This window comes from Oreochromis niloticus, linkage group LG23, assembly GCF_001858045.2.
Source record: "Oreochromis niloticus isolate F11D_XX linkage group LG23, O_niloticus_UMD_NMBU, whole genome shotgun sequence".
In the NCBI taxonomy this organism is placed as follows: domain Eukaryota; kingdom Metazoa; phylum Chordata; class Actinopteri; order Cichliformes; family Cichlidae; genus Oreochromis; species Oreochromis niloticus.
In genome coordinates, this window is record NC_031986.2 from 31,508,853 (window position 1) to 31,520,857 (window position 12,005).

At 38.3% G+C, this 12,005-nt stretch overlaps 1 protein-coding gene across 4 annotated transcripts in view; it reads left to right on the forward strand.

Annotated features, from left to right (window-relative positions):
• The window catches only part of znf644b (zinc finger protein 644b), a 24,962-nt gene extending 14,391 nt beyond the window's left edge, over window positions 1–10,571 (forward strand). The window contains exons 2-7 of one of the 4 annotated variants that reach the window (XM_005451168.4): window positions 576–3,239; window positions 3,831–3,959; window positions 4,059–4,373; window positions 6,014–6,136; window positions 6,283–6,379; window positions 7,196–10,426. In XM_005451168.4, coding sequence (XP_005451225.1) covers window positions 590–3,239; window positions 3,831–3,959; window positions 4,059–4,373; window positions 6,014–6,136; window positions 6,283–6,379; window positions 7,196–7,373 — 3,492 coding nt within the window. In that variant the 5' untranslated portion in view covers window positions 576–589 and the 3' untranslated portion in view covers window positions 7,374–10,426. Of the gene's footprint in view, window positions 1–49; window positions 221–575; window positions 3,240–3,830; window positions 4,374–6,013; window positions 6,137–6,282; window positions 6,380–7,195 lie in introns of those variants that run through there. The other 3 variants (XM_019352242.2, XM_005451167.4, XM_005451166.4) reach the window with 3 other exon arrangements.
• Window positions 10,572–12,005: the final 1,434 nt, after the last annotated feature.

The following is a 12,005-nucleotide window of genomic DNA, read 5'->3' on the forward strand; positions in this document are numbered from 1 at the left end:
TGTGAGTCTGTGTTTGTATTTCAGACAGATTGTGTGCCTGCCAATTTGTCAGGATTCAAGTAACAACAGTCTCATGCTGGGATCTGTGTTGGCACCATCACAGAGTGATAAGACGCAATATGATCTCATTGGAGGTGTACTTTGTTCCCATGGAAATTGGTCAATTTTAGCAGGCGACTGAGAACTTTAGGTGGAGAAGCAGGAAGGTTGTATCCCAGAGGTACGCTCACATAATTAAGCATCCTCACCAGGGTATTCAAGGCTAACAGCAGGGTTTGTTGTGAATAGAGGTGGCGAAAGAGGGTGTTGGAAAATCATAATGCGGCACAGAATAATACCACTCTCATTTTACAGAGCAGTGGGAATAGCCCAAAAGGAAAAAAAAAAGATTTTTTCAACAACACCACATTGTCAGTGAGAATGAGAGAAAAAGAATTAAATTTTACTATATTATGTACAAGAGTTATCTTTTTCTATTTATACTGTGTGTACGTTTAGATATGTATAAGACGTTGCACGCTTTATTTGACTCGCTCAAAGTTCACCGAATAATTTTGTTCTTCTTTATATTTCAGAAAGTATCGCTGCTATGTCTGATCTGAAGCTGAATGCGCAAGAGGACAAAGACGTGGAATCAGTGTCTGACAGCCCAGGTCGTACTCGGGAGCCATTACAGACTCACACATTCTCCCCGAAGAACAATGCTGCAGGTCTGTCCTCAGATGAACACGAAAACCCTTTAAATGGAACCCAGCCGAATCCATTTGTATACAGCAGTGTCCCTGCTGTTCCCCATGCAGGCAATTCATTGCCTTCAGGAGCACTTGTTAATGGACCTGGTTCACACCCCAACTCAGAGGTACACTGTGTCCTGAACAAAGGCACTGTTTTATCCAACAGTGTCCTGGATGCCGCGTGGCAAGCGGAGAAGGACACGAGCCCCGAGGTGTTACCACCACCTAGTGAGCTTCAATCAGACGCTTGGAAGAACACAGTGGGACCCGACGTAAAAACACCGGCCACACAGCCAGGTGTCAACACGCCACTGTCTCACTCGGAGGAGAATGAGTCTAAACTGGCCTATTCCACGCTGTCAGGTGACAGTGCAGAGCAAATGCACATTAGCCAACCTTTGACAAAACAGACAATAAAAACAAGATCTCCACGGGACATGGAACGGTCTGGAGTCTCCTTGGATGATTATGATAATACTGAAGTAATCAGGTGGGATTCAACAAGAAAATGCTTTTTGCACAATGACAGAAGGCTGGAGACCAAAGTGATGCCCCAAAGAGACAAGAAGCACAATACACACACGAAAAGCATGTTAGGCTGTCTTGAAAAGGTTAACAACAGCTACAGACATTTCTGCAGTGGTAATGATGTTGAAAGTGTTGACACTGGCAACAAAGATGAATTTTTGGGTACACAATCTGACATTAAATATTCAGTTATGCCATTCAAAGACCTTTCTCGGAACATAGCTTTAGACTCCGAGAGCCATATTTATAGCACAGCGCAGGGAGGCTGTAATGAGGAAAATGACCCTGAAGATGAAAACTGTGTTAGTCCAAAAGTGGAACAGTTGAAGGCAGAGCAACTTGAACGAGATTCACTTTTCTTTTCATGCACAATATGCAATGTTAATTTCAAGGAAAAAAGACATTTCCATAGACATATGATGTATCATTTAGGCAAGCATAATCAGGTGAACAGTGAGAATGATTCACAGCCCTTTATATGCGGAGAGTGTGGGCTTTTGTTCTGTGATAGCAACTCCCTCATGAGGCACATCATTATTCACCAAGATAGGCTGGAAAAACTTATGGAGGAAATCGAAGGTCTCAAAAAGACTGAATTTGAAGACGGGGCCACCGCAGTGCCGTGCTCTCGGTGCACGTTTGGTTGTAACTGCCAAAAAGTCTTTGTCCAGGGTACCAAAACACATGATAATCTGAAGCACTACTACTTTTGTGAGGAGTGTAATTACATTTCCTTGACACGGCAGGCACTCGTAGCACACTTACATGTCGCACACCTCAACACACACCAGCCTCAAAACTGGAAAATGAGTCATACTAATGATGCAGAGGGAGCACAACATGTTCCGTTTCAGTGTAAAATGAGTTTTTTCACAAAGAGAGACAAAGTAGTATTAGGAAAACATTCTGAAATGCCATATGTTGGCAAATATAAAACAATGGCCCGATGTAAACCAAATCTATTTAAATCTACTTTAAAGGAAAAACTCGACTGTTCCACTGAAAAGGGGGATATTCACATTCAAAAAACTATTGACAACACTGTAAATTCTCTTCAGTTTAAACCCAATGCCAGCTGCACTAAAAGCATGCTGTCACCATATTTGTGGAGAATCGACAAGCATGGAAAGTTACTCTTACAACCAGCAGAAAAATTGGATGTGGAAACTGATCTCACCTGTGAACAAGAAGATGCTGAAAACAATGACCGCAGGGCTTTTGGCAGCTTAAAGCTGGCAAACCGTCCTACAGCCGCTGCTTTTACAGCCAGGAAGCTTAAATTGGACCAGATGTTCTGTCAGGGAAGCAAAAATGACCCCGTAAACGGGAGTTTACAAGTACAAGTAAGCCAAAATTCTCCATCAATGGGAAAAATGACTACACCTTTGCATAACACTACTGAAAGAATGAATGGTAATATATTGCCTGGGCTTAGCCAGAGGCTTAAGAAACAGCGTGCAGTTAGGGAGTTAAAGAAAGGCTGTGAGGGTGATGATAACTTCAGTGATGACACCAGCGAAGCTACAGGCAGCTTCTTGGAAAGCAGCGAGAATGAAAGGAACTCATATGCTCGGAGGTATTTGAAAAAGAGGCAGAGCTTTACAGCCAAACACCAAAGCCCCCACGCACTCAAGGTTGAAGATGATGGAGATGAAGACTGCAGTGACATAGAACAGCTCATAATCAAAGAGGAGCACATTGAAACGACAGTGAGTGATGATTCCACAGAATTGCCTATTACATCTCCAAGTGATAGTTTTGATATGTCCCCCACATCATCAGTAAAACATAAGCCCTGTCCTTACTGTCCTGCCACGTTTGAGTCCGGAGTGGGTCTGTCCAATCACGTGCGAGGACATCTTCACAGAGCTGGGGTGAGCTATAATGCCCGGCACATGGTTTCACCGGAACAAGTGGCGTTGTGGGATTATCAGCCAAGAATCCGCAGAAAGATTTCTACTGGCATGAGAAAAAAAGGTACGATTATTTTAACAACTGAAACTGGTAGGTAAATACGAACAGAGTCTGAATGGACTGTGTGCCAAAACAAATATCCCTAACACCGATTGTCTCATTATAGCCTAGCAGTCAAGCTAAGGCCTGTAAAATTTTAGGTGTCTGCACATACTGTAGAATTTTAGTGTAAGTGTGCCACCTATCAGATATCTTCTGTATGTCCTTAAATGCTATCAACAGATGAATAAGGGGCCTACATTTTGTAACTTGGTTAGAAAATCATTTTGCATTTAAAAAAACATGGAGCCAGGGATGTGTTGGAGCAAGCATCTATAATCTTAGTCAGTGGGACCTCTCTATAGAAGCCTTAGTTAATTACTTGATAGAAGTCAAAGTTCTTCAAAGCTCCACAACCATTTCACAGTGGCATTTTAAGGATATGGTATAGGGTTTACGATTTGGTATTTCTGTGATGGGCAGGGTCTATTATATGACTTACATATAAAAACAGCTAAAGAAAATCTATATCTATAAAGTTTCACATTCCAAAATATACACTAAAAATTGTTTTTTCTGTCCTTTTAATTGTGACATACTTTTCTTATATTGCAGCTGTTAAGCCAGAAACTCGAGGACAACACGCGTGTCCTGTGTGTTTGGAATGTTTTGATAGCAAAACTGGCATCTCTAACCATGTGAGGGGACACCTGAAACGAATAGGTACAAAGGTTACCAGCAGCAGTAAGTCTCCACTGTGCGTACTAAATGAATTGCTACAGAACAAAACGGAACATTGGAACAACCTTCTGACTAAGAGTCGGTTCTCCTCACGACCTTTAGCCTCTCAGAAGTTCATCTGCAGCAATGGCCTGTTCCTGATGCACACAAGCATCCCAGGGAAACTCCAACATGTCAAAAGGAGTCTGCATCCCATAATGAAAAGCTTTGTGTGTAAACACCTCTCAGAAAGGAAGAAGCTACAGGGGGAAGCAGAAAGAGGCACTACAGCCTCATCAAGCACTTTAGTTGAACTCCTCAAAGCCAAACAGGAAAGTGTGGAGCTTGCAGTGAGCCAGGAAGCGTATGCAACCAGGATGATCTGTGAGATGACCAAAGAAACAGAGATGACCAGTCGGAAACCAAACTGGACTCATGGTATGGAATCTTTTAGTCTAGATTTGGACAGCCAATAATGTGTGAAGTTGTGGCTGGACATTAGTTAACATACAGTAATATTATTTCCAAATAGTCTTAGGTGTGGGTTGAATATATACTATATAAAGTGTAGCAGACAATTTAGACAATGGTTTTAGAAGCGTTATATAAAATACATCGTTTTTTAAATGTTATGCAAAACCAGCCAAAGCTTAAAAAAACATTTAAAAAAAATTGAGGTATGACCCATTATCATGCATTTAATAGATCATGTGTAGGACTAGCTACTGTATGCAAGCTATTATATCATTAAGTGTAATTTATTGTTGCATTTTAATTGTTTTTTCTTAGAATAAATATTGAGGTTGGTTGCTTTCTTTTTATTTCTCAATTAATTATCAGTAGAGCAATAGCATGTTGACTCAGGCAAATGGTAGGTTTGCATAAAACATAACCACCTCCATATCAACAACTTCATATCTTTTAAAATCAGTGTGTGTCCTGCTTTTGAGCTGCTTTGTTCACTTGCATTGAAGTCTACTAATTCTCAGACTTCAGATTTTAATTCATATTTTATTACAAATTTACCATGTCTCATCCCAGATAACGTGTTTAGTGTCGACAGAATACAGTTAAACAGTGTGAGAATTGGTCACAGTCATTTGATTTGTGGGAAAAACACATTCTCTGCATAGAATGCCACCAAAGTGCTTTTGAAGTTCATATTAAACAAACATGAAATCCTCTTGATGTTGAGTCACAAGCCCATCATCCACGAATCCACAATTTTGTTTAATGTCTGTCCAAATCAAACTTTCAGTGAGGTACTAAGGAGGAGGTTGATAAAGATTTCAAAGCTGCAGTGTACTTCCCAAAGATGTTTTTTCCCATGTCTTCTGTCCTAAAGACTGATTTGATTGCAATTTGTAGAATAACATTTGGGTATTAACGTAAATGCACCACCGAGTTCATTTCTTCTCACCTCAAGGTCAAGATGACTCTCAAATCATGACTTATGAATTAAAAACCTTTTCATTGATATTTGTTTTACTCACATTTTTGGGATATTTTTCTTTGACATACAAATACAGTGAAAAGTAAAATCAGGTTCTTTAATTTTTGAAAGATCGTTTGGGATATCTACTGAACTATGCCAGATATCATTAATTGTTAACATGCAGTCTAGTGTACAGCAGCATTGTTGCCAGTTTTCCTGTAAAATGAATATATCTGTGATTTTTTTGTGTGTGTGTCTCTGTGTGTGTAGTTTAGGAATCCTTCGTGACTCCCTAGAGGTGGTGAATTGTATGTGAAAAAAGTCCCCCTGAAGACACAAGATTGTGTTAAACTTTACCAGTAACACTTTCCAAACAGGAGAGTGCAAATAAGATGCTTAGAATGCAGCCAGGTGGAAGAAGACTTTAGCGCACACTGGGACTAACAGTTTATCTGATAATAAAATTACTGCATGAACTCAAATATATTCTATATTTCTTCTTAAATATTCAACTTCTAATGTTTGGAAACGTGGATTTGTCACATATGGTATCATGTACAGGCTAAACTGTATTAAAATGAATATATAACCTAAATATTAGGGAAATGTAAAATACACTAACATCATTTATTTTATTTTTCAGGGGAATGTGACTCAAAAAAGATTTATATTCAGTGTGATGGCACCTTCCCCACTGTTTCCCAGCTTCCTGGTCATATTCAAGCAAATGCACACAGGAAGAGGATTGCAATTTTTGAAGAAGCAGGTAATTTCTGTTGAAGTAAAACAAAAAACAGATGATATTTGCTGTATTTAGAGACAAAACATTGCAAAATGTGCATTTAGAAGTTCCTGTCAAGGATAAACTGATGTATTTCTTGAGATAAAGAATTCTGATGCTTTATTTTCTAGACTATGATTTTAGGAAGAAGAAACCAAGACTGAGGCCGGGGCTCAAAAAGAATAATTTGCCTTCACTGAATACTGAGATGTGCACACTGACCTGCAGGTAAAAGAAAGGCTACATAGACAGCATTTCAACAAAACAATGGTTAAACCGTCAGATGTATAAAGGACAAGTTGGAATATTGACATTTGCATGTTTGGTGGTTGCAAGCAATTTGTCTGCACCCAATTTTATGACTGTATGATTGTATATTAAAATTGCACACCATGATGTCACCCAATGGTTTGAAAAGTCCTGGACACCTCAACTTTACTTAATAGTAATTACCATATTGCTCTTTTGGGCCAGAAGGAGTCACTCAGAGAAGCTGTTTGGCTTTGAGAATGCATTTAGCTTAAACTTGCTGCATATACCTGGTAATTCAGTTAGATCTAACTTTTATGGAGATGGACTGAATGTATTAGTTAAGATATCTGTGGAGCTTGGGGGACAGCAAATAAAATAATGTCCGTTTTGCTATCATTTAGCTGAAGGAAATGTAGGAACGTCCAGGAACTTAAGATCATCCAAGCAGTCAAAGAGGTTCTTAAAATATAGTGAGTGTCAAGTGTAACAGGTAGATAAGACTGAGTGTCATCAGCATAACAGTGATAGTGAGCTTATGCTCCAAAGGTCAAGTTACAAACACAGCCATGGTTTAGTAACTTCTATTAGTTAAAGTGCCAAAGTGCCCATGTCTCTAACAATGCCATTTTGAAGCCTCAGTGAATTTTATACAGTAATGGAAAAGACTGGAAAACATGAGAATCTTTGATTACAATGTATAGAATGAATAAAACTACATCTTAGTTAGAAGACGTTAGAAGAAATGCATGAAGCCTAGAAACACTGACAGTTTCTTTTGCTGTATCTCTACAGATTCTGCGACCTAGTTTTTCATGGTCCCTTTTCCATTCAGGAGGACTGGATCAGGCATTTACAGAGGCACCTTCTACACACCAGCGTACCCCACTCAGGGAGAGGGATGGTAGAGGTTTTAGCTCTTCATCAGAAAATACAACTAAGCATGTCTCACGAGGACCCAGAAACTGGGTAGTTTTACTTCCAGATCCCTCCAGATCTATCTATTTCTCTCTCTCGCTCTCTTTCTCCCTCTAGATATATAGATATATAGATATATCTATATATATCTATATATATCTATACCAGCATGTTTCTGGATAGAAGTATTTTAGTAATCCAGGCTACTATATAGTATAAATTTTCTGTATATTCGCAAAAACTTTATTATAGCATATTTTAATGCAACACTTTGCCTCAGCTAATACGACTAATAGGATTCCTGTTTTTTGACTGCAATATAAATTATGCGCAACAATATGTATGTTCCAAAAATGTTTGAGTGATCTAGTAGTGTGGATTTACCAAAAATCTTTTTTTGTCTTTATATAAGTGCCTTGTTAATTCAACAAAACAGCTGCTTAAAAATCAGATTTTTGTAAGAAGGTTTTCATCATAACACAAAAATTTAGAAGGAGCATTAGTTAGAAGGAGAACTGTAAAAATAGACAAGAATTTGAATGTGTTTCATGTTTCATTTTCTTTCAGAGATAAAATTCAGTGAAACTGTTGCTCTACTTGTACACACAGTACAGAGTGTCATTAGTTTGTGGATGCTTTGTACAATTTCACCTTTGTGTACCTGCATCAGAGACAGAATTCTTCTTAATCCAAATGACATTCAAGACGTTGGGACAGCTTGTTCTGTCATCATTTGTTCTTTGCTTTAACCTTCAACATTCAGCTTAATTTCTGAAATCTGATTCTCATTGTTAGGCACAACAACAGCTTTTCATGAAAAACCCTCTTTAGTTGTAACAAAAGGTATAATATTTTCTATGATTAGCTCTGTGTTTCCAAAGGTGCTGTCTTTGGTTCAGTGGAAATGTGTTGTAATTAGAGACGTCACACTTAAAATTCATACTTAACAGTTTAAAGACAACAAGTACTGGAAATACTATGAACATTACCTGTTATCCAAATATCACTTATTTTGCATGACAGGACTTCTGGCTATGCGCTAAGATAAGTTTAGGTATTTCAGCATGTGAATAAGTACTTTTGCCAGGTCCTTTCAGTAAAAGGTATTAATTTACCTTTTTCTTAGTACATTTTCATAACTGTATTCTCTACATTGTATATTTTAAGAACAGCTAAGGCTTTGTCGTGCGTGATCTAGTCTGGCTGAACCTATTGCCAAAGCACTTACCTCAATTGTAACACTTTTGATTTATACTATATTAAAAGCCAACAAATAGTATATTTAAAATTCAGAAATTTAGATTCAGCAAAATCAAGCAAATGCTTGCTCTGGTTTTACAACCAAATGCCATGAAAGGATAACTATTTTATGCATTAACTTGCCTATTTTGAATATTAAAAACTGCAGATATAGCATCCTAACATGTTGTACAGTTTAGCTTTGTATTAATACATGTTGTTAAATCAATTTAAGAATTCCAATTTGACTTGGATTATATCTTCTGCAATCAAATATTCATACAATTCTGATGAAACTTGCATGCAAATATTTGTATAGAGCATATGTGATATGAAAGAAGTGTTGTAAATTTAAGGAATTAAACACATGCTTATTTGTTGATGCTGTGCCAAATTACATTAGTGACGTTTTTCAAGATCTTTTTAATCTGATGAAAAGATCGTGTATGATGTGATACCATGCTTAGAGGAGCATCTGACTCCTCTCAGTTGCACTGGCATTATTTACAGCAGCAATTATGATGGACTGAGCAAAAGGTTTAACGAACATGTGGATAATTGAGCAAGGTGAGATTAGGGTAAACAAGAGACTTCATTTACAATAAAATGGTGTTTATCACACAATATGCTGTTGAAAAGATATGTTAATTAATAAACCTTAGCTGAATCGTAGATCAACAGGCAGGTGCACATTTGCACACTGAAACAAACATTGCTGGCTGGAAGAAGTCCTAAGGCAATCTGAGTGTGGGTGATTGAAATCCATACTCGACTTCCAATGTAAAAATATATTCCAAGTTTTTCTGAAAATAACACGATGTCTGTTTTGTGTTTCTTTTCCTCTGCTGTGCCTCAGCAGGGAAACATAATCCAGGGCAAAGAGAGAGAAAAAGGAAATTTCTTGGTGTAAAACTGTAAGCTTGAAGGATAACCACTTGCGTTGTTGAAAACAGACTCCTGAAAGAAGGTTCATAACATAGCAGGCCTTGGTGACAGCATTCTGTCACTCAGGCATTGGTCACTGTTCCTTTATCATTTTCCACCTCTTTGTTCAGCTGCAATTTTTCACTATACATGGAGAAGTCTTTTTTGTTCTTGTGCCAATGAGTATTGTCAGCATTGGCTCTAGTGAAGTGCAAACACACCTTTGAACGTTTACTTCTCTCTGCCATTGTCAATAAAAGCAATGTCTTCCTATGTGTCACCTCTTGCAGCAGCTGCTCCACCCTCCGCCCCCTTAGAAAGATCTCTCTCCTGGACTGGGAATAGTAAAAAAATGCATGTTAAATGAATATCGCCATCTTATTGTAAATCAGAAACAGAGTTGATTAGACACAAGAGACGTGTGCAGCATAAAAAAGTGAGATCAAGCCAACATGTTCAGATTCATATTTAAAAAGGGCTTTCTCTTTCAGATACATTTTAAACAGAGTTTTGCACAGAACAAAGGCTGAAGATGTCTTTATTTGCCTTTATGAGAAACAAATGATTAAAATGATTGGCTGGTTTGTTTGTAACCAAAAAGCAGAACCAGTGCTTGTAAGACCCAAACACTGGTGCCATTAGCCTATTAAATGGCAGTTTTCAGATATTATCACTCCAGTAGATTTGGCAAGCAGACAGCCTTCTCTGTCTCCTGCTCACTAGCAGGCTGTTATAACCTCGTTAAATTATGATGTTGGCACAGATAACAAATAAAAGCAAGGTAGAAGTGACAAAGGTGGTATTTAGTAGTAGTGGGGTCAGTGGTGGCATGAGACATTTGTTGCACTGGGGTTTGTGTCGCAGCTGCAACTGGTTTTTAGACTTTATTTTACAACTAATATGTGCTGCTTAATGGGCCACAAACATCCAAAGTTAGTGAGTAAACATTAAAGCTCTTCATAGAAACTCAAAAAACACAGTTGTCCTGCTGTTCATCCCCTTTTCCCCATTAATGTTCTGCTACATCTATTTTAAAGTCAATTATATATTTATGGAAGTAAATGAATATTTTGCTAGCTTCAGCCATGCATGAATATAACAACAGTGAAGCCAGATGCGAGTTTAAATGACTTTCTCTTGCTGCTTCAAACCTGCAGTGCCTTTGAAATCTGTGAGTGGAAATATTTTACAGTATATAGTAAGTGATGTCTTTTACATTCAGACAGCAGAAAATTCATTGTTTGTGTTAGTGCAGGATGGCCATTGCCTTACAGATCTTCAGCTACAACGAGATTCACATTCAGACAAAAGAAAATCTGAGTGCTGGTGTCACTTTGTTTGGAAGATGTAGAGGAAAAATAATAAAGATATGATCTAAATAAAGGCAAAATATGAATTTGTAGTGGATTTAATGGAGTAGAGTTTAAGGTTGATTGGTGTTTATCATGTATTAATCTGTTTAATCTGCCCTGAAAGTGGTGGCGTAAACAACCTCAAACACCACAGCATTTTTTTTTTTGACAAAAACGTCATAATTCTAATTTCAAAGAAAAGTCTCTTTGATTACAGAGCACAGATGCAACTTTTAGCAGCAGCAGCTGGAGTTGCCGCTTTCAGCTGTCTAAAGGTGTCTTATGTGATAATGAATCAGCCCCTTCCCCACAACACACAACCTGATTTTATTTGTTATGTTTAACAAAATTTGTTGCAATTCAGTTGGGTGAAAGATGCACATTTCAGTGTCATTTTGCACCATTATTCCCAACAGAAAGTAATTTTAGGGCTATGTGCTATTTTAAACTCCAGTGTTTTGTAGCAGTACTGGCTGGGTATTTGATGTTTCTAATGCTTGATAGCCACTTCTGGGTTTTCTACTTACCAGTGGCAAAGGGGGCTAACCCTGCAGTTTATCTTGGGCAGTATTTAAAGCAGCGATCAAAGCTGTACAAACCAATTGTCATCATGCTTCTCCGGAGGGAATTTTGAAGTACATTAATACTCCTTCTTTGGGAAATAATTGTGCCACTCTGTGACTTCATTAGGTCTCCTGGCTGTTTCAAAAGATGTTCTCTCTGGAGGTTGAAAGCCACATCGCTGGCAGACAGCATCCCAAGGGGCTGAATGAATAAAAAAAAAGGAGAGATTATAATGAGATTGAGTTAGCCATGACCAGAATTGGGCTTTTCATTATCCCACTGGCTGGAGAGAGAAAGAGAGAGAGAGCAAGAGAGGGGGACAAGGCTGACAAAAAGAAATGTGTTGTTGCAGGACCTGCTCGCCATCTGCCAACTGGGTCCAATGGTAGGCAGCCAATGCATGCTTATCATTTCCATGGGTATCAAAGGGGCCTCCTCTCTGGAGATTTCACCATTAAAACTGCAAGCACTAACCCTGTACAGAGAGCGAAACACGCATTTAATTCAGAGGTAACAGTTTCTGTCAATTTAGCAAATCAAAATCAGGGGCAGCATAAAAAACCCCCTTCAATTACTTCAATTTTTATGATGAGTACGGCAGTATCCCG